The sequence below is a fragment of the Lampetra planeri genome, unplaced genomic scaffold (genome assembly GCF_965212315.1).
Source record: "Lampetra planeri unplaced genomic scaffold, kcLamPlan1.2.h2 scaffold_786, whole genome shotgun sequence".
NCBI classification, from domain to species: domain Eukaryota; kingdom Metazoa; phylum Chordata; class Hyperoartia; order Petromyzontiformes; family Petromyzontidae; genus Lampetra; species Lampetra planeri.
Window position 1 is genome coordinate 16,651 of NW_027615608.1, and position 21,882 is coordinate 38,532.

The 21,882-nt window shown below is 46.3% G+C and overlaps 4 protein-coding genes across 4 annotated transcripts; 2 read left to right on the plus strand and 2 right to left on the minus strand.

Annotated features, from left to right (window-relative positions):
- Nucleotides 1-5,212: 5,212 nt before the first annotated feature.
- LOC144741962 (prenylcysteine oxidase 1-like) lies at nucleotides 5,213-7,899 on the minus strand. The gene is given in 10 exon segments (XM_078624455.1): nucleotides 5,213-5,305; nucleotides 5,307-5,546; nucleotides 5,548-5,885; nucleotides 5,973-6,125; nucleotides 6,239-6,450; nucleotides 6,532-6,602; nucleotides 6,604-6,707; nucleotides 6,998-7,018; nucleotides 7,021-7,203; nucleotides 7,788-7,899. Coding segments are annotated over 10 exon segments (1,527 nt in total).
- Nucleotides 7,900-8,975: 1,076 nt separating this feature from the next.
- On the plus strand, nucleotides 8,976-11,350 carry LOC144741960 (protein FAM136A-like). Its single transcript, XM_078624453.1, is given in 5 exon segments — nucleotides 8,976-9,062; nucleotides 9,167-9,307; nucleotides 11,160-11,207; nucleotides 11,209-11,304; nucleotides 11,306-11,350. Coding segments are annotated over 5 exon segments (417 nt in total).
- Nucleotides 11,351-15,115: 3,765 nt separating this feature from the next.
- Nucleotides 15,116-17,481, plus strand: LOC144741957 (zinc-binding protein A33-like). Its single transcript, XM_078624450.1, is given in 18 exon segments — nucleotides 15,116-15,232; nucleotides 15,234-15,278; nucleotides 15,281-15,394; nucleotides 15,397-15,600; nucleotides 15,673-15,768; nucleotides 15,887-16,120; nucleotides 16,637-16,659; nucleotides 16,734-16,792; nucleotides 16,795-16,848; nucleotides 16,928-16,962; nucleotides 16,964-16,993; nucleotides 16,996-17,061; nucleotides 17,064-17,093; nucleotides 17,095-17,139; nucleotides 17,141-17,209; nucleotides 17,212-17,239; nucleotides 17,242-17,303; nucleotides 17,305-17,481. Coding segments are annotated over 18 exon segments (1,488 nt in total).
- A 564-nt stretch (nucleotides 17,482-18,045) lies between these two features.
- Nucleotides 18,046-21,876, minus strand: LOC144741958 (bone morphogenetic protein 1-like; the record flags this gene model as incomplete). The annotated part of the gene is given in 16 exon segments (XM_078624451.1): nucleotides 18,046-18,053; nucleotides 19,182-19,302; nucleotides 19,304-19,342; nucleotides 19,344-19,435; nucleotides 19,587-19,718; nucleotides 19,721-19,751; nucleotides 19,753-19,803; nucleotides 19,878-19,898; nucleotides 19,900-20,006; nucleotides 20,544-20,589; nucleotides 20,591-20,693; nucleotides 20,848-20,915; nucleotides 20,917-21,006; nucleotides 21,088-21,201; nucleotides 21,203-21,254; nucleotides 21,752-21,876. Coding segments are annotated over 16 exon segments (1,200 nt in total), but the record flags the coding sequence as incomplete, so codon positions are not given.
- Between the last annotated feature and the right edge of the window lie 6 nt (nucleotides 21,877-21,882).

Consider the following 21,882-nt stretch of genomic DNA (forward strand, 5'->3'; position numbering starts at 1 on the left):
GGCCCGTCTCAGCCTTGTTTTTCTCCTGTACCTTGTACCAGCTGGTTCCCAGTACTGGCGTTTGTTCTGTAGACATTTCTCCTGCTCTGGCCTGAAAGCAGAAGAACGACTTGGAGAAAAGGGAACGTAACCTGGTCCTTGTTGAGCTGGGGCAGATGTCGCATGCCGCCAGTGTTTAGTCATTTGGCTTGAGTACTAATGCATTCTGACCTGTAGATGCTGTAGATGCCTTAATTGTTTTATTTCCCTTAGGTACCAAAGATTTTTTTTTAATGCACATAAACACACTGGTCCACCTGAGTGGATGTAAAACAAATGGAAAATAAAAATGGAAAAATGGGCTAGTCTACTGTGGCTCATTGAATCAGTGTTGGTGGTTTAATTGGTCGAAAGTACCTTAAACTTGTTTAATGAACACGTGTGTAAGAGCACGAGACAACAGCTGACTCAGGTCTGACGGATAGGTGGAATACTTCCCTATTTATTAACAGTAAGCTGAGGGCAGCTCAGGCTGCGGGTGATGAGCAGACACACATGCCACTGCTTTCTCACTCCAGTACATCTGTAAGGCAACAGACAAAGAGAGGATTCTTTACGCTAGATCAGCATCACCAACACCACAATTCAGTAGTTTTCCAGGGCTCCGGGAGCCAGTATGTGAATCACATGTACGTTTTTCTACCGTGACTCACGCCTGCATACGTCGTGATGAATGATGGCTGCACCAACGTCTGATTTTACCGCTGGAAAGTGCAGTAATTACCCCAGGAAAAGGATTTACTGTGGCTGAGCATGTTTCCCTGTGTGATCCTATACAGCGAGCTGTTTCAACAGTGCCAGCCGACAGAGTCATTACTGCTAAATATTGCAGATTGGGACAGGAGGATGAATTTGAATGTGCCTTCCAGCAAGTTGTGTGCATCTTTGGTCCTAAAATAACCAAAAATCAGATGGTACAGTAGGAATCAAGAACAATAAGCACCAGGGGACAGATGCCTCACACTGGCCTGGATATTTGTCCTACATTTACTCGCATACAGCACAAGGACTGTGAATAAACTATCGCTGGTTGCTTTTCTCCCCCCAAGGTCATGCGTCCTAAACTGAGGTCCCGTCCCTGCAGAGGATATTTGTCTTATTTGATAGTGCAGTTGTTTTTTGTTTTTTTTTTTACAATGTGTCAGGTTGTAAAGTTAGGCCACCCAGCCTATAAATGTTTTTGAGACTATTTAAAACCAACAGGGACGCTCTGTGTCTGGCTCTGTTTGTCTCAATCTGGTTCATTGCGTAACGTACTATTTAACTTTCAGTGTGGCGCAGTCCACCACTGCCCTGCATGTTGGCTTAAAAAAAAAAAAAAAAGTTGGTCACCATCTCTGGAAGCTAAAAACGAGGTGATATTGCACACAGGGACAGAAACAGACACGTTGAGCTGTTTAACACTGATGTGTGCTTGTCTTCACCTTCCTCCTTGGTTGAGTCCCGGTCGACTTCCCCTGCAGTGGAAAGACTTTGTTAAAGCCTGTTTTACAAAGAGGAGTTAATAGTGAGTCATTTCGTTGAAGCTCACCCAGGCTGGTGACGGTCTCTACAGCGGTTTCTTGGTGCTCTGGAAAACATGAAAATGTGCTTAACATACAACAACAAAAACGTGACTGTCCAACTACTTTTATTTCTACATGTTCATTTATAATGACAATTAAAAGCTGTGTGTTTATTGGATGTATTTTAAACCTCCTCGTGTTATTTTTTATTTAATGTTAATTATAGTGTGCTTATTTTTTCAGCTCTTACCCCGTCTCTGTCTCCCTGTCAAAAACACATCGAGCCAGAGAGTGATCAATCAGGTCGATCATGTTCGGTTATTATCAGTTATTATGGGTGTTGGTATTAGTTGGAAGCATATCTCCTCACCATCCGCCTCCTCAGAGGACTCTGGGCACTGGGAATCTGTGGAGAACATGAGCGTCACAAGGTTGTGATATTTCACAAGCTGGAGTGCACTCCTGCCTTTAAAGAGGTCCTTCATTGCCACCCGCAGGCTGATATTTGAAACTTCTCTCACCATCATGAGCTGCGCTGTCGGACCTCCCTCCTCCCTCTGCTGGAGGAGGATCACAGTTATGTAATGTGGACTTTTTTGTGGAGAAGGACCTCCAGCCACCAGTGTTTGACTCACCTGTGCGCCCGCCCTCAGCGTCACTGCGCTCCTCCACTGTTGAGGACACGTGAACACATTTAACACCTGAGGACTCTCTGGTCTCATCCATGTGCTTTAGTCACGTACCCGATCCATCCTGCACAGCCTCTGCGAGGTTTGAAACAAGACTCTTGATAACTGAACTTTTAAAGCATTTAAATGATGTCAAAGGTCACGTGGTTGCCCTCACCCAGGTAGCGTGTGGTTGCACCCTGTTCCTCCGTCACTTCACAGGAAACAGTGAACCATTAAAAGCGGCCTCCATTCAACACAGTGGATGAAAGGTATGTTTGCCCGTGAGGTGAGAGGTCACCGCCCTGTGAGGCAAACTTACCGTTCAGCTGAGCCGCTTCGTTCTTCTGAGCGGCTTCAAACTCCATCTGATCTGAGGAGACAGACGATGCAGTTCTACTCAACAACTGAAGGAACACAAATAGATTCATGGATTCCATTTCTAAAAAATAAACACCGTTTACGGAGTTTGTCAGGTTTGAGGGAACCCCCATTCATCACAATGACTCATTGTAATGACCACGGTACGTCAAATCGTACATTTCACTTTAATCAAAGATGTATATATGTATATATGTTATATATGTTCTATATAATCATGATCGGTGTCTCGTTACCTATTTTCTGCAGCTCAGTTAATCCATCTGTGGGGAAAGAAGCGATATAGAGGCGTCACACACTTACCACGGCCAACGTAAACTGACGATACACAGTATTCTTTTCTCACCGTACGCAGCTACTTTTTCCTCTTTTTCTGCATGTTCCAGTGATGCACAGAGAGCTACGAGTCATCACATATACGTCAGGCAAACTTTCAAACCTGGACTAAAGACTAAATGTAATTTCAAGAGTTCTTTAATGTAAATACAAACATAAAAGGGCAAGAATCAGAGCCAACTCCATCAGAGTTCCCACCTCTTACCAGAGTGAAACGCTGCCACAGAGAGGAAAACACACAGTGGAACTAGATATCTCATCCTGGTTCCTGGTTCGGTTTCTGCAAACGTGGTGTTGTGTTGTCAGTGTGCGGCCTCTTATATCCTCAGTCACATCACATGTTGTTCGCCCGACAGGCGGCTCTGGTACCATTGTCCCTCCCTACCTGAGAGGACAGCTGGGTGGCACATCGGCACACAGACACGTCCTTATTCACGCAGTCAAAGCTTCCCATTGTCCCGTCGTCAATCACATGCCGTTATTTGGGGTGCAACGGTCTGTTTGGGGAAAACGGGACTCCGTGCGTCCACAGTGAAAACAATGTTCATTTCCTTTTAAAAAGCGGTGATTTCACTGCTCATCCTTGGCTGGAGAAGGACGAGTCACAATGTCGCTCAGAAAGACAATTCCTCAATTCATCCCCCAGATCAAACTGATAATTTGAGTCTGAACTAGACAGTAGTCATGCTCCAATGATTCAAAATCCAAAAACTACAAAACGCACAGGGACAGTGTCTATGATGTTATCTACAATATTAAAGTGAATGAGAAATAATCAGGCCTCCAAAAGAAAACAGGAATCATAGGACAACAGGACAACAACGGGATTGGAAACTAAATCGTGTCATTTTATTGTAAACATTGTTAAAACAAGCAGATTATCTGATCAGATCCAATATCACAAACTCTAATCTGTCAATTCCATGTGTCTTCATCCTCAGGCGTTTCAGAATTAAAGTGCACTATTAGTCCTTAGAAACAACTAGAAGAATACAATGACAGCTGTACTAAGTGCAGCTTCTTCCCAGAAGTTACTTGTCAGTAGGAACAGTATATTGCTCAGAACATGACGTCTAGTAAACCACAGACCTGACAGATCAGAACACTTTCAAAACCCAAATTATGACAACATCACACACATCCCAGGGTGCTGACCACACTTTTCACACACTACCGATTAGACGATATTACAAATATTATTTCTTAAATCTTGAACTCTGTCGCTGCTGATCAACAGGCGGCAGAGACATGAATCCGTCAGTGGAGTCGTTGCCGTGGTGGAAGATTTAGACAGAAGAGTGCAACGTGGAACAAAGGCAGGGACTATCCTACATGTGCTATGGGAACCTAGTTTGATACAACCATTTTGAAAGTAATAGCACCTGGGGAAGGCTCTGGAGACAGAGACCCCTGTCTCACTAAGATTCTGCTTATTGGATGACCAAACGCAAATAATCGGGGTGTCAAGACATGACTTTACACGCCCGGAATATTCTCATGGTTATGGAAAAGTAGATCCCCACCAGACTGCAAGAAAATGGACTGAGACCATGACAGCTATAGAGTCATATGAACAGATGCTGGTGAGAGTTAACGATGACGGATGTGAGGACCGTTTCTTTAATACCAGCTAACGACAACAGGATACGAATGGAGGAGATGGTGAAGCTGTTTGGTTTTAATGTAAAGACGTGAATAACTGTGAATGTATATGTAGGAACCACACATCAGGGATCCACTGTGTAAGGTGTGAAATGAAACACACAATGAAAAAAAGAAGAGTACGACATTCACGGCAGCTTCAATGCGCAAGGAAATCAAGTCGACACACTTTGTTCAAGTGGTGCTGGGAACACTCGGTGCGTGTCCTGCAGTGCAGCGTGATTCACAGTGATTGTCCCAAAGCAGCCCAGAGGAACGCTGCTCCACCTGAGAGCTGATGTTCTTTTTTTTTTTTATCTTTTGCCGCTGAAACCCTGCGGCTGCTGTTCGGTACCTGAAGGAGGATTCCAGCTGAAAACATCAGGTCTTATTTCCACTGATGTGCCCTGCTCACTGAAGTGGGATTGTCTTCACGGAGTTAACTAAGTTTGTTTTAGTATTTCCTGGATATCTGAAGGCCAACTCAGAAGTAGAAAACTAACTATGACACCTAATTTGATTCAACTGAATTTCCCTCTGTATGATCCTCTGAGTAGCGTTTCTTGCCCCGTTTATGGCTTTGTGATCTCAGACGAACCACTGGCGAACGCGGCAGAGCTCCTTTCCAAAGCTCGTGCTGCTTCACAGCTCCCCTCTGAGCCGTGTGTGCAGGTCTTCCTGGTCGATCTTGCTCGCCCGGCCGTGCCAGCGGTGATGGGCCAGAAGGGCCGCGTTGCCTGGCAGAGATGACGCTCATCTCCATGGCGCTGGCGGCCCACTCCACCGCGTTGAGGTAGTACAGCCGGTTGTGCAGGATGAAGGGAGGGGTCCTGCGGTGTGGCGGCCGGTAAGCCGGGTAAGCGAGCCACGGAGTCTCCGACACCGCGTCCCAGGAGATGAACATACGGCGCAGCTGCTCCTGGGACAGCGGCTGGGGGGAGAAGACCTTCCAGACTTTGGTCTGGCTGGCGGGGGGGTCGCCGGTAGTTTGGAGGGACGTGCACAGGGTCAATGGAGCTGAGGCTGTCGATGACGTTCCCCTTTGAGTCGGTCGTGAGGATGTCGGACACGGTGAACTCGGACGCGGGCTCGGTGCTGCCGAGGTAGGACATGTTGAGCAAACCGTGGACGAGGGTGGAGACCGTCTGGTGATAGCGCCCCGGGTACTGGGACGGGATTGGAGGGGAGAAGCCAGAGAAGCTGATGTCAGATTTTCCCTGGTGAAGCGGTGTAGCTATGACAACAATGTCATACAGAGAGTGTGCCGAGCCCGTGTCTCCGACGTAATTGAGCTCATAGAAGCTGGTTGCGGCGCCTGAGAATCGCAGGTGGAGGGAAGTTCAGTTAAGTTCAGGAGTTTTACAGCGATCGAGCGTGAACGTGCACATTAAATGAGGGGTACCTGTCTTGGAGGGGCGAAGCTTGACTGAAACGGAAGTCACTCTGGCTGGGATGAGCTCACTCTTGCTGTGGTACAACAGTCCTGAGCACACTCTTCTGTTGCCTCCGTCCACGGCCCACAGGCCTGAATCGGCCCCCGCTAACGACACGGCCCCTGAGACGACGACAACAGCTCCGTTAAATGACGGCGCTCGGACCCTGGCCCGACGACGTGACGCTCCACGCCGTGCGTCCGACCCAACTGGAACGCGCCGGTGTGTAACGTACCCACAAAGCCGTTGATGCGGACACTCTGGCCGTAGTTCACACGCGTGATAGGTGCGACGATGTCATTGAGGAAGATCTGCGAAAAGCCTTCGGCCATCATGGTTTCCTCCAGAGTCTGATTCACCAACTTCAGAAAGCTGTCGCCCCCCATAGCGTGCAAGAGCTTCTCCACGCTGGAGAACGAGTAACCGTACTGCTGATACTGGTAGATCCTGTGGATCAACAGCAGACCTGTGAGAACCTTCCATCACATGATGATGTTCTGTCAGATAAAAGATCAGAATAGATCTCACCTCATGAATTTGTCCAAAATACTCTCCACCCACATCTGCATTCGTAGAAAGTTGAACCCGTATCGCCAGAGGCATGCGCAAGAAATTCACGATAAACCAGTCGCTTTCTTGAAAAGTGAGCTCCTTTCCATCAAAGATGGCCGTCTTAGAAGGGAGCTCTGTCCGCGGGGAGATACCTGAAAAAAAAAAAGACAGGTGTGGTTGTAGATAGACCCGGGGTTCGTTGCACCAAAGTAGGATTCCGTCATCCGGGATAAAAGACTGAGTCGCGTTCGACCGATCGTAAACAACAGCATCCAGGGTCAACTGGTGTCCAGAGACAGAGTCATCATCTATCCCACTTTTATGCAACCGGATCAGGGATAAGTTGAGCCAGGATAACCAAGTCTTAATCCCTGATTCGAGTTTTGTGCAGCACCCCCCTCAAAAAAGAACAGCACGGCTGCTCTGGAGATGGCGACATTACCTAAAGTGTCCAGAAAGTGTTCATGTGTAGGTTCAGGGGATGGATGACAGAGCCACCCGTCTCATATTCATGATCCCCAATCTTCACTGTCGCCAGCCGCCCACCGACAGCTCCGGGTTCAAACACGTCAATCTTCACTCCTGAGCCAAACTCCTGCCTCAGGTAATACGCTGCCGCTGTGCCGCCGATGCCGGCTCCCACCACAGCTTTGGAGGAGTAGAGAGAACAGCGTGAACACTCATGGACGTACAAAACATGACATTATCTTTGAAATATTACTCTTATCCTGGCTCTTTGAAGGGATTTCATATTTGTCTCAGAGCAAATAAATTTGTACTTCTTATAAAATAAAATTAGAATATTATGCTACTTCACACAGTAGTGTTGAAGTATTTAATTGTTTCATATATTATTTAAGTTATTATCATTCATTACTCATTTATTTTAGAATTATTGCACAAGTCTCAGCAGTAACACATGTACTTAATAAACGGCTTGTAACACATTATACTGTCATTCTTGTATCTATGTAAGTGTTCAGGAATGTCCTTGTCAGACTGATCTACAGCAAGCAGCTCTATATAAGTCTGTATTGACAGGAACTAGGTGTCCTGGTTGTGTCTGATGATGCGTGTGGATGTAAACACATCATGACATGTAGGTGATATACTTATTTATGTTTACAGCTACTTCAAAAAGCGAATCATTATCACACCTGTGTGTAGTCTTTATTAATGCCGTGCCATGAACTTTCTGTCCGTCCTCCCTTCCTCCCTTCCTCATCTCTTACCGATCTTCTTGGGCTGTTCCTGCAGCTGGGCAGAGGACACCAGGCTCCTCCTGCCGGTGTGGAGCAGCTCCAGGAACACCAGAGTTCTCAGTGACACAACTCCCAGACTCATTGTGGGATGGATTCAGAGTTACTCGGCACTCCGGAACGTCCGCGAACACAGAAGCAGCTCGGTCTTATCAGTGTCCGGTCGAAGGTTGAATTCACCAGGAGGAAAAGAAACACGACATTTTGTTATTGGCGTGTTACCTTTGTGTGACAGTGAAAAGAAGCAAAGTTTTCCGATATGAAATGCAAGACGTGAACTCACCATTTCACAAGAAACTTCAAGATGTTCGTCGGTCGTGAGTCCAGAAGAAATCTAAGGCCTGAAAACAACTCACTCGTTGTTAAAAACGCCCCCAATCTGTTTAAAAAGAAAAGTTCCAATGAAAGATACTACATCGGAGGTAACAAGAGCAACGTACTAAACTTGTTTGACGTTAACGTACATTACAGACCCGCACGTCGCGAAAACCGAAACACACTTCCGGGTGTGGTTATCTTCCAGTTTCGCAATAAAAGCTGCAAAGATGATAACGTGCAAAATAAAATATTAAAGCCCATGCAATTGTGCCCAAGCAGTGATTCAGACTGACTTCACTACAAAGTTGACCAACCTAGTGATACAGCAATATCGGATCATGCCTGAATAATAAACCAGTGACAAGGGATCAAGCAAGATCCAGAAAGGTTCTGTTTTCCTTAGGCGACAAATAATGGTTCAGTATATTTGAATAGCATTTGGTCTGGTAGACATTTCCTGCTAGAATTGAATTGATTATATAAATGAACTTCGGAAAATTTGCTGCACACAAAATAGAAATAACAACTACGATTGATGCTTCTGCACTAACAACAACAACAACAACAACACAACAACAACAACAACAACAATAATAATAATGCTTTCCGATAACTTTATTTTGAAATCAGATGCGCGTCACACTCAGCGGAAAACGGAAAATGAGCGGACGTGACGTCATAGACTACTCATCCTGAACCATGCTTGTATGGAGGTGACCTTAAATTATTGCCAAACGGAGCTGTAGGGAAATTTTAGTCTGTGAGCACCGAAAGTCCCGTTCGTCCTCCCTCTGTGGTTTCATGCACAACGCGTCCTAATTTGTGAGAAGGACGAAAAAAGACATGGCGGAAGCTCACCAGGCTCGAGTTCAGGCTGTGGTCGAAGACATGGTCCAAAGCCTGGAGAGAGAGCACATTCGAAAAATGCAGGTCGGTTACTGTCAGAGGAACCGGATGTCTCCCGCATTTTATGTCAGCCATCAGCTGTCCATTGAAGGAATGTGTCTGTCTCTGTGTGTGTTCGTTCTCTGTAGGGTCGAATGTTCCAGTGCAGCGCAGATTGCTGTGCCCGGCCGTCAGACTCCATGGCTCAGGTGCATCAGTGCATCGACAGGTGTCACACTCCTCTGGCCAAAGCTCAGGGGCTGGTCACGTCCGAGCTGGAGAAGTTTCAGGTGAGTCGGACTGTGTGTGTGTGTGTGTGAGAGAGAGAGAGAGAGAGCGAGCGAGCTTTTTCCTAAAATACACATTGAATTCTACTATTAATGCATGATCACAAATATAATAGACATTTGACAAACCAGAAACCGTGTTTTTTAAGACACCGTGACCTCTGGAACAAACCAGTCCAGGTTTGAAGAGTCTACTGCAAGTGTTGTAAGAATTTGACCCCTTATAGTGTGGTCCATACGGGAGAATATTGGTGAAATATGCCTTTTATTGCATTTTCACAAATGCAATAAAAGCTTCACATATCAGAATCCACGTGACACTGTTTTGCAAATTAGACTGTGCAGAACTGATCTTGGTTTGATGAACATATAAATATATAGCACATTTGATTTGCATACATCCAGCTGTTTGTCCATAGATTTAATAGGTTTTTCATCAAACACCAAAATTCTGCCGCGACAGTCTGAAGTTAAGAGAACGTCACCACACTTCTCCTTGAATTATCGGCCAGTCGGCCTAATTATAACCGTGGACAGCGGTTGTTTTCTGTCGATGAGTGTTATAAAATAGGGGTGTGTACTCATCTTGGTTCGGAGGCCACATTCAGTCCAATTTGATCTCAGATGGACCATTAAACGAACAGTATGATAACTTAGAAATAACAACTCGAGATACAGTATGTGTGAAGAAGTTCAAATAAAACAATATAAAAAGTAAAAATTATTTTATATGACAAATAATAATAATTACATTTATGAACAGCTCATTTACAATTTGTAACATATAAAACATAACATATTTTTAACAACTTATTCTGCCTCAGTTTATCATGTTCACGTGTAGTACGACTTATGGTGGATCTACAAAACTAACATAAGGGCAACTTTAGGTAGAAAGTTTAGGTCAATTCAGTCTGAATTCATCTGAATGAGAAACGTGTGTCCAAACCTGCCTGGTACCGTTTTGTTAGATTAGATAGACTTCATTAATCCCTTGGGAATTCACCCAGGAAATTGTAGCTCCAAAAATAGGATAAGAGGAATATCACACATGAAACACACGTACGGTATATAAGATATGTCTCAAATAGAAAAGGGTTTGAACCAGCAATGCACAGAGATGTCAGTAAGAGTACTTATTAGTAAGAGTACTTTGAACTGTGCAGTTAGATTATATTATGAATCTTAAACAGTTCCAGTGCAGTGTTAAAGGAGGTGCCAAGGACTGATCAGTAGCTGATGAATCTTGTCACATGAAGTGAAAATGTTCGGTGTGTGTTTGTGGTTGGGGTCAGCTCTTCCCCATCCTCTGTCTGGTTTCCATTTGATGCTGTCGTATTCCACATCGTCACCAGGGGAGTCGCGCGTCCTACTGACCACATGATCATATCCGATCAGCTTTTCCAGTCCAGATGAGTGTGTCTTTGATATGCTGCCCCCCCCGGTAGAAAACAGAACGCTAGCGACCACGGGCTGAGACGTCATACTAAAGGTTCCAGTTTTTTATTTTCACAAAAACATCCAAAATTGCTACTTGCCTTACTTTTAGCAGGGAATCGAACCCTGGACCTTCATTCTGTGAGGAAACAAAGCCAAAGTCATAAAATGAAACAGAAATGTTCATTTCACTTAAACACATAACTATAAATAGTAAAATCAGAAATACTGACAATTTTTGCAGTGGTCTCTGAATTTTTTCCTGAGCTGTATATATAAAAAAGTCATGCTTATAGCCATAGTTTTTATTTTGATGTTTTGTTTGTCCTTAATGTGTGTGCACTACTAATCCCAAAGGTATGACACCCTGTTACAGTAATGTAACCTGGGTTTTCTCCTCCTGTTTTGTTGCCATCAGGATCGTCTGACCAGGTGCACGATGCACTGCAACGATAAAGCCAAGGATCTTTTTTGACTCTGGCGCGAAGGAGCCAGCTGTCCGCTCCCTGATGGACCGCTGTGTAGGCAGTTGTGTGGACGACCACGTTAACCTGATCCCCAGTATTGACCCGCAAACTCAAAGAGAGTTTGGACTCGATACATCAGTGAGTAGCGGGAGGACAGCCTGGGCTCATTCCGCACACACTGCGCCACATCAGGCTCAGCCTGACTCCAGTGAGGAACAGAAGGTTGGACCGACGTGAACATGCAGGGGGGGGGGTAAAGGTCAGTGTGGCTTGTGTGACGCCGCACGTTGTTCAGGTTGAAACCAGAAAGGAGTCCAGTGGTGCAGGTGGTGCCACTTGTGTATGAAAAAGATACAAGATCATGAATGCTTACGACCTCCAGTGTATTTTTTTTTTTGTGTGTGACCATGCTTGATTCTAGAAGAAAAAAAATTTGCTCTTCCCCAGGCCTGCAGCAGGATTTAATGTCCGTGTGCACTCTCTTACTCCAGTTTCAGTAAAAATCATCTGGGTCGACTGTAATCTTGCCAACATACAACAAAAGTGCAGCGTCCGTGGCAGTAGTAAAGGTTTTGGCGTCATGGGATCACATTGTTATTCATGAATAACGTTGACGGATTTGATATTCATCTCTGGATTTCCTCAGTCCTTCTGTTTTTGTTGTTGTTCCGTGTGCTCTCACATGAGCCCTAGATGTACGTGCTTGTTTGATTCTTCATTAAACTATTCCATATAAGTATGGAGACCAGACAAATACCAGTAATGTTATTTTATTCACTGCAAGGAAATATTGATCCTATTATACAACTATTACACAAACTAGTATACAACTCATGGTCAACAAAAGAAGTCATGTTGTAGCTTGTTTTTTTTTTTCATACAAAAAAGTTTTTTTTTTTCCATAAAAAAGTCCTGCTTTAGTCCGCTTTCCCACTACACGTGAATTTCTCTTGGGAGATCTGTCATTTATCTCCCCCAGGTGTGCCCAAACCAGTCCTCCAGAGTGACCCATCATGCAGGTTTTACATGTCCCCCTGCTGCTACACACACCCGATTCTAATCAGCTGCTCGTTGACAGGTCTCTGCAGAACTTAATAGAGATTGATTCCGGTGGTCGGGTGTGTAGGAGCAGGGTGACATTAAAACCTGCAGGATTGTGGGTACTCGAGGACCGGTTTGGGGAACCCCTGAGCTACACTAGTCAAGCTCGGCTTGGCTGCGCAAAACTGCCGCAACAGCATTTTTTTTTTTACCAGGACATTAAACACATAGTATATAATGTATAACATGGAGGAGATGGAGAAGTTGCGACTGTTTTGGGATTTTGGTGAAAGAGCAAGAGAAAAGAGACAGAGCAGGACATGATCGCAGACACGAAACTCTGCTCCACTGTGGCCTCTCTGTCCGGCTCTTACAAGAGAGCCGTGCACAAATACGTCTGTGGGTCATTCACAGACCACCATATGTGTCTTGCACACATCAGCTGTGTTCTCTGAGAGAGCGACGAGGAATAAAGAACGATATTGGTGGACCTGTCAGTGGTACTCCTATGTGGAAGGTAGCGCTTGGGACGGCCCTCTTTCTGTAGTGACCAATCAGAGGAGGCCCTCTGTGACGTCACAGGTTTAGTACCAGCTCAGCTCGCTTGGAACCCCGATGGCGGTTGTACGAATTAAAACAGTACCAGGTACCAGGTTGTATGCCAGTGGAAACGCAAAAAAGCCAAGTGGAGCTGTGACGAATCGAATCGAGCCATGTTGGAACCGAGCTGTGGAAAAGTCACTGAAAAATAGTCATGCTGTCATGCTGCTCTAACCCTTTTTTTGTTTTGTTGTTTTTTGGGGGGGGGTTTCATAAAAAATTGCCATGCTATAGCCTTATGTTTTTTTTTAATAAGAAAAAAAGTCATGCTTACTTTTGTTTACAGGTAAAAGAAAAAACAATGTCATGCTATAGCTTTACCTTTGTTTGTTTCATTTTTGGACCAAAAAAGAGTCATGCTTTAGCTTCATGCCTTAAAAAATAAACAGCATGACTTTTTGTGACCTAAGACGTAAACATGACCTTAGAGCCATGAATAAGTCAACTACCGAAATGAGTCTGAAGATGTGAAATCATCACCCTCCTCCAAAACCTGTGAAAACTAGAACCCCCCGGTAACCAACACTAACAGTATATTCCCCAAACCATCTGAGCAACGTTCAGCCGGGTAAATGTCGACAGAAACAAACTGATCTTTGAGCCAATGACAGACGCTGGGATTCTTGGAAGTGACATAACCGTAATCAGCAAAAAAACTGTGTGTGTGTGTGTGTGTCGTGTGGTTGTATACAGTATGTGTGTGTGTGTAGGAATGAAAGGTTTTCCATTAAATTACATACAAAATCAATGTGGGTCATTTTAGACAACTTGGGTAGTGATTCAAAAATTACAATTATACAATTTAAAAGCAGCCACAACCAAACCTCTTGTAGTGATCTGATGCTTTTCCTATTTGTGTTCCTGTCCACCAGAGGGCGCTCATACTACTTCAATTCTACACCTCTGATGACGTTTTCTAAAGCGAACGTGAGACTTTTCCATTCTGATAGATGCATGAAGGTTTGTTGTTTGAGAACAGTGGATGCTGCTCCTTTGGCATAAATATTAGATGATCATTTGTTTATATTTTCACATTATCATATATTAGATTTGACTTTGACGGGTCATTTTTTGCCTCTTCTGCCTCTTCGTGAATCAACCAATGCTGTTGGTTGACTTAACGTCCAGCTGACCTTCCGTTCATACAATCACTGGTTTTGTGTCTGATTCATGATTTATGTGTTTTGACTCTTTTCTTTCGGATTCAGGGTCTTTTTAAATGGTTCTGTTTTAAACAATAAAATAAAGTATTACACGTCAAACGTTTTTTTTCACTTGTTCTTACGAATCTTACAAATCTCTTCTTTAAGATTCCAATCTCTAATAGTGTCAGGACGCTCTCAACAGAATATCGAACAAACCCCAGCGATGGGATGTGAACTGAGCTCGCTCTTGTTCTCCCACATTTCTACCTAATCCTGTTTTTTACCAGCCTGACCTGTGATTAATGTGCTGACACATAATCACAGGGTGGTTGCTCCAATGGCGAGTGGAAATAATGTCAGCAGCTCTCCGGGAACAACCAGGAGGCCCTCAAGTATTTATCCACCGTGGAGTTAAGTTCCTTTTACAAGTTTCTGCCCGACGATCTTGTTTACCATTAAACCATTACGTAGTGGGTTTCTATAAAAAGTAGCAGGAAATCTGTAACTGCTCTCAGATTTATTGTTGCCCTACTTTCTGTTTTAGCCACAGTCACAACCACACAGACTTGGATTCATTCTCTGGAGAGATCCACTGTCAGGACGGGACCATGGGAGATTTATGTCACATAGAAGTAGATTTACATTCTTCTGCAGTTACTCGACAGAAGATTAAGAGTTTAGTGGAGTGAACTACTCAGACGTCTTAAAAAAAAAAAAAAGAGTAGAAAAGCCATAGCCCCGCCTCAGTTTCCTGACTGAGATGTGTCGTCTGTCTGTGGGGAAGAGAGTAGCCAGCTGAGATTCCCCTCACTATCTGCTGCAGATGTGAGAGTCTGGGACTGCCTCTGCACCACCCACTTCATTTCTCCACCGCTCAACAGGAAGACTGGAGGCCAACGAGAGTGGCCACAGTCCGCAGGAGAGGAAGGACCGAGCAGAGCGAAGAGGAAACCAGACAGCCGAAGGAATGAGCAAGAATCAGAAAGACGTGAAGGAAAATCCAGTCAGTTTATCTGCAGAACCTGGAAAAACTCAACCAAGGGATAAAGCAAGAGAAGAAAAATTGGGAAAGCAAAGGAAGGAGACTTTGCCTGTGCAAACAGCAATGGAGAAGCTGCGGCATGCCGCCGCTGACTGGACAGGTGACCAAAAGCTCGGCGCACAGGATCAGCAGAGATCTGACCTGCTCCATCTGCTTGGATCTGTTCAAGCAGCCCGTGTCTCTGCCCTGTGACCACAACCTTCTGCCAGGGCTGCATTGAGGGATACTGGACGGGTCCCAGGGGCCACCCGGTCAGGGCGGCACGGGCTCCTGCCCTCAGTGCAGGAAGGTGTACCAGGGGTCAGAGCTACAGGCCCCAACCGCAATCGTCGCCAACATAGTGGAGAGCTACTGCCAGGGGGCTGGAGGGAGAGCGGCGGCGGAGGAGAGGTCGGGGTGGCGGAGAAGCCTCCGGCCCCGAAGCCGCGCTGCAGCCGACACCGAGAGGAGCTGAAACTTTACTGCGAGGAGGACCAAGAGCTGGTGTGTCTGGTGTGCGGCGTCTCCCAGGAGCACAGAAGTCACACGATGGTGTGCGTGCAGGAGGCCGAGCACAAGTACAGGGTGAGTTCAAACGACTTCTTGTAAACGACACAGACCACGCCGGGGTGTTTTCACGTGTCTCTGCCCGAGCAGGCGTCGTTGAACAGCTCCATGGAATCCCTCAGAGCGGAGCTCAACACGGCGCTGCAGTGTGACAGGGAGGCTGAGGAGGAGGTCAAGAAGCTGAAGGTGACAGGAAAGGAACTCTGCCACTGCTCCTCCATTCCCTAGTTGAAAGTGAAGCGACTCGTTCCACTTCAAACCCAGAACTACCTGAGCAGACATGAACCTCCGTGTCCGTCCTCAGGAGCACACGGCCGACCTGAAGCAGCGCATCGAGGCCCAGTTCAGCGACCTGCACCAGTTCCTCTACCAGGAGGAGAAACTGCTGCAAGTGAAGCTGAAGACGGAGGAGCGGCGGGAGCTGATCCGCCTGGACGAGCACAAAGCCCTGCTGTGTGTGGAGATCTCCCGGCTGCAGAGAGCCGTGCACGAGATCGAGGACAAGCTGAAAGAGACGGACCCCTTCACTTTGCTGCGGGTAGGTTCGCTCATGTCTCGGACGAATGTGGCCCATCTGGAAGTTCTTACAAACACCATGAATCAGCCTGGCAGATATATTCAGAGAATTGCTGAGCTGTTTTATTTCAAACACATTTGTTGGAAAAACCCAGCAGAAGTTTGTTTTTTTTTCTTGTTCATCTTTCTTCTTCTAAAATGTCTAACATGCACATTCACCATCAACAAGGCGAAGAGAGCTGGGTGTGGATTTCCTGTCAAGTTAGTAAACAGCGAAACGAGGACAGCTCCGAGAAACAAAAGACTCTGTAAGCGGGACAGGATGTCGGACAAGTGAGCCTCACTTGTTGATCAGGGGATAAGTTCAGGCAAGAGACGCATTCGGGCCAAGTTTGGGACTTTCCCTCAGCCATGGGGAGGTGGGGGGGGGTGGGGGGGGTAGCGTGTGCTCAGACTCTGATGTCATGTGAAAAGACTCTCCTCGAAGAAAACTAATGGAGTCCGTCTTCTCTGTGTTTGTTCCTGGGTCTGATTTCAGAGCATCAAAGTTCTGCTGCAGAGGTGAGTGTGGGAAAGTCGACGGATACACCCGCGCCGGTTTCCCTTCACTGTTCCCACTTTGCTTGTGTTGGCAGACCGTCGCTGAAGTTTGAGAAACCTGTTTTCACGCCTCCCAGCCTGTGCGAAGGTCGGTTTGCGGGCCGCTGCAGTACAGAGTGTGGAAATCCATGAAAGGCAGTATTTATCCAGGTACCTCAGCGCGATCCGACCCAGACATCTCTGCCATCTGCTCTGACCCTCCATCTCCCTGTCATCTGATGTTTCTCAGCTCCAGCAGCCATCACATTCAACTCCAGCACGGCCCAACCCCTGGCTCAGCCTGACCTCGTCCCTCATCCTGCGTCCCGCTACCAGACCTTCAACCACACCGTGCAGGACAACCCCTACAGGTTCAAACGCTGCCCCTGTCGTTGCTAGGCAGCCAGGGCTTCACTCCACGGACGCCACTACTGGGAGATCGAAGTCTACAGCAGCACAGTCCTGGACCGTGGGGGTGGCCCGGGAGTCGGTGCCCAGGAAGGGGGTCATCAAAGCCCTGCCGGCCAACGGCTCTTCTGGACCCTCTCGCTGTCTTATGGGATCCATACATGGCCGGTACCTCCCCTCCGACGGTTCTGTCACTGGAGGAGCCGCTGGCCCGGATCGGGGGTGTACCTGGACTACAAGAGAGGCCTGGTGTCCTTCTACAATGCAGAAAGCATGACGCACCTGTACACCTTCAGGGAGACCTTCACCGAGACGCTGCACCCGTACTTCAACTTAGGCTTCCTGGAAAAAGTGCACGAAAACGAGCCGCTCAAAGTTTTCTTACCAAAGATTTAGACGATTACATCATTTGTCAGCAGCTGACATCCCAGTCAAATGAACCTTTGTGAAAATCGATCGTGTAAAGTGGTGCAATGTACAGTCAATTCATTCTATATGTTCTTTGTAGACGGGATCTACCCGCCCCTCCCGTCTTACTTCTGAGGAGCTGTGTTTCCAGGGACGTGTCTGTATTACACCACTGTACACTTCATACAACATTGTTGAACAGTCCAACGTGAGATGTCGAGACATGTACATGTAAGTTTTGGTCGATCACCACGAGTTGTCATCTTCAGGATGTGGTGCATTCAGGAAACATTGGGAAATTATGTTTGTTATGTTATGGTTTATGTTTTAAAACTGGGGTAGAAATAAAAGGGAAATTAAACTATTTACAACTGTTTGAGATGCATGTATGGTTCCTTCCTCGTATAGACTTGTATTATTATCACTTACGCTACACGTGACGTGGCCACCTAGTTACCCATACAGGAGGATTCCTTTTGTGACTGGGCCCTCCATTCTCTTTGTGTATTCATGTAGACACAAACAAATATTATCTTCTTACAAGACCACTGATCACCAATCTGCAGTGGAAACACACACACAGAACACAGCAATGTACCAGCAAAGAAAGTGAAAAGAAAAATGCACAAGAGTAAAAATTAAACTCATGACGATTGAAAGAGGGAAATTAACCGCATACGTCGGCTTCAGGGAACACACACCTTAATACTGACAGCAGTGGATGAGTGTGACATACCTGATGAGTCCCTGACACAGCAGGCAAACCTAACCCTGGCCTCCCTCACACAACTGGGACGTGCCTCGGACACCGGGCACGATGAGGGGAGTGAGAGTTCTCAAACCATGTCCATGTCGCAAAGCACGGGATGGACCAGCACTGTGGCCACACCCCACTGACAACAGAGGGCTCATGGACATGTAGAAACTGGGGAAAAGGAACCCGGGGTCCAGCTTCTCTTTAGTAAAGATCGGGAGGTGAAGAGGAAAAAGTGTTTCATTAAGTGGAAAACGAAAAAAATAAAAATGGAAATAAAATCATTAAAAATATATAAAATTGTTTTTCTTTTAAACTCGTGAAACTGCCTTTGGTTTCGTTATCTCTCCACTTGTCCCAGCTGTCAGTGGGCCAACGAGTCGCCACGTGCACTTTGTCAGTGAGAAATGAAACAAATGAGCACGAGCATGAGCGGATGTCATGACTGAAAACACAAGAAAACTCCATCACAGTATGTACATGTACAGTATTTATACCGACCGCGTGGTCTGCCGGCTCATTACAGGAGTGAACGGACTGGAAATCGTCGCCAACCAGTCCTGGTTCTGGATTCTACGTCGAGGAGGCTCAGCTGGTCTCTGCGTGCAGGGCTTCGCCCTCCAACAGATGTGAAATGTGTGGGCTGTTTTTGTGGGATCAGTCCCTGCATTTCCTTCATGGGCTGGAAACGGGCGTGACCGACAGAATGTTAAAGGTGAAGTCTGTGGTCACTTGCTTGAATGTAGACTGTCCCTGGAACTTTGTGCTGGTGTAGTGCACGTGGAAACCTTTTTTACTGATGTGTCGTCTGAGTGAAACTTTAATATGACGGAATCCCCCAGCGGAGTAAATCTCTTCTGGAGCCTGGAGAGAGAAAAAAAAATGTTTATTCCGACCCCAACTCTGTATATTGGACTGAGGGTGGACGTCTCACCCCAGATCCCACAGAACCGTCCGAGCCTTGGAGACTTGATGTCCGCGCCGTCGTACAGCTCTACGTAATCATAGCCGCAGTCCCGCTCCTCCTCCACCTCAAACACTGTGAAGATGATCTCCCACTCCGTAACCCTTGTCGGCAGACAGCACCCACAGACAGTCGGCTCCCGCCAGGGTAGTTGTTATCTCCAAACTGAGCATGCGAGTACAAATCCTTCGTCTCGACCTCAGCTTTCAGGCTTCCTCCGCATTCTGGGAATGCACAACCACCAAATGAGAGGGTCAGATATAGGAACTCGTAAAAGTAATTCAGGAAGGCCTTTTTTTTTTTTCCCCGGCAAACCGACAGTTTGAAAGTGTCCGATTCCTTCAGACTCATTCTGGGTTTTCAGTCCTTTTCAACCTGCTCTGTACGACGCCTCGAAGCCTCTCTCTTCTGTCACGGAGTTGTCAGAGAAAAAACGCAGGAACATCGTGTTGACAACTGAGACGACTGGCGGCGGCTTCTGGGTGCCGCAGACACGACCCAGACTCGCGCACGGGCATCTGGCCCGTCGTAGATCTCCAGAATGATCATAAGCACACTCCGGATGAGTCTCCATGTCGATCTCGTTGAAAACCTCCGTTGCAGAGAAAACAATGTGAGTGCAGGTTAAAAAAAAAAAAACAACAACAAAAAAACACCACAACTTACAAATTTGGACCGATGACCTGGGAGTCGTGGACAGAGACCAGGTGCACGCCTTCTTGCTGGGATATTTTTCAGGCCAGTTGGGGCTGCTGATTGTGCCTGACACGCTGTTCACGACATGATCGCAGCCGGCTGAAAAAGAAGAACAGCAGTTTGCCATGACGCAATGAGGCGGCATGAATGGACGTTCACGTCGTTTCCTCGTCTGCGATACAAGTGACCCGGCTCCGTCCAACGGGCCATCAATCCAAAATGACGCAAAAAGAAAGTAAAACTGGAGCTTTCACACTAGGACGGACACTGAAAGACAATTAGCATCAACAGGATGTTATAGGACCCAATAATGTCAGTTCCCTCCAGTTCTGTCACCGTTTGCTGGTGACTCAGCTGTTTCTGTCTGCTTGGTGGAAATAAGTCATCACAATCTGTGGTCGGCATGTTTTTTTCGGCAGTAGTGTGACGAGCACGACACAGCCATCGACGTCTGGGAGACGTTGTCTGGGACCAAAATGAATTCACGCTGCCGTGGCAATTCAAAATGTCTTCTGCAGGAACAAGACGTTAAAGGTACGATAGAAAGTGAAAGTAAAGAAAGTAAAGTCAATGTGATTTGGGGCGGACTGACCCTTTATAAAGCGACGAGCAGAGGAGCAGAAACACATACTGTACCTTCCTTGCAGTCATGACTGTTATCGTGAAGCATGAAGCCGCTGCGGGCAGTGACAGCTGTAGCTTCCAAAGGTGTTCACACCATCATGCTGGCAACCTCCGTTTTCTTTAGCGCACTCATTGAATGAATGAATGAACTTCTGACAGAAGCTGTTGAGCATACTGAACTAAAAGTGAGCCAGCTCTGCTGAAACAGTCATTTTTCACACACTGACCTGCTGACACTTCTTCTCCACATTTACACCGAGCTCTTCCGTCGTCAGAGCTCCTGGTAACTTACCAGAGAAGAAATGAGCCTTGAAGCCCTCTCTTGGACACCGTGTTGTCAGACTTGAACTCAATCCTCATGTTGTTGTGCTGGGAGGTGATGAGCCTCGGGTTTCTCCGCGCCGCAGAACTTCCCATGAAGCTTCGAGTCGATGCTCAGGCCGCTGCGCACCTCCACGTAATCATATTTACACACCTGACGGGAAACAGAAGTTGGAAAACGGATCTGTGGAAGAGATCGTCATGAACCGGCTCTGTCACCCTGAACATCACTTACGTCGTTGCCTTCGGTCTCAAACACATCGAACACCAAGGTGATGCGATACTGAACGGGTGCCAGCAGCTGCCACACACAGTTTTTGTTGGGTGGGTATTCTTTGGGCCACCCCGGGGGTGCTGAGGGAACCATTGAGCTTGGTGATGAAGCCGCCACAGCTGCTGCTGCTGAGGGGATGAAAAACACCTGTTTTAGACGCGTTTGAGTAAGACACAGACGTTTAGAATGAAAAACCCCCCCACAACTTTATAACCCTTCAATTGCAAATAAAGGATCAGCAAATGTAACGAAAAGAACTATAACAACCTTAATAATAATAATAAACTAATGTGGAAACATTTTAGCAGTGGAAGTGGTTATGATGTCATCATTACAACATGATAGAAACATTGAAAAAAATAGGATAAAAATACCAAATCCCCCAAAATAAGACACAATATTAATAATACTCTACTGCATATTATTGAAATTTGGTATTTTTCATCATATCTTTTTGTATTTAAATCTTATTTTTATTTTTCTATGTTTCTATTAAATATGCCTCATTTTGTACAGTTAGTGACCTGTCGCTCCGTCAGAGGCTGAAAACAGGAAAGCAAAACACTTCCCTCTTGTGGTGAAAGGAAAAAACTGAATCATCTGAATCCACTGAACTCACTCTCACAGCTGGATCTGTCCGCCGCCCAACTCAAACCCAGGATCGCAGGCACATCGGTAGCTGCCCAGCGTGTTGAGACAGTGCTGCTCGCAGTGACCCCTCTCAGGCGTGGAGCACTCGTCCGTCTCTGGCACAGG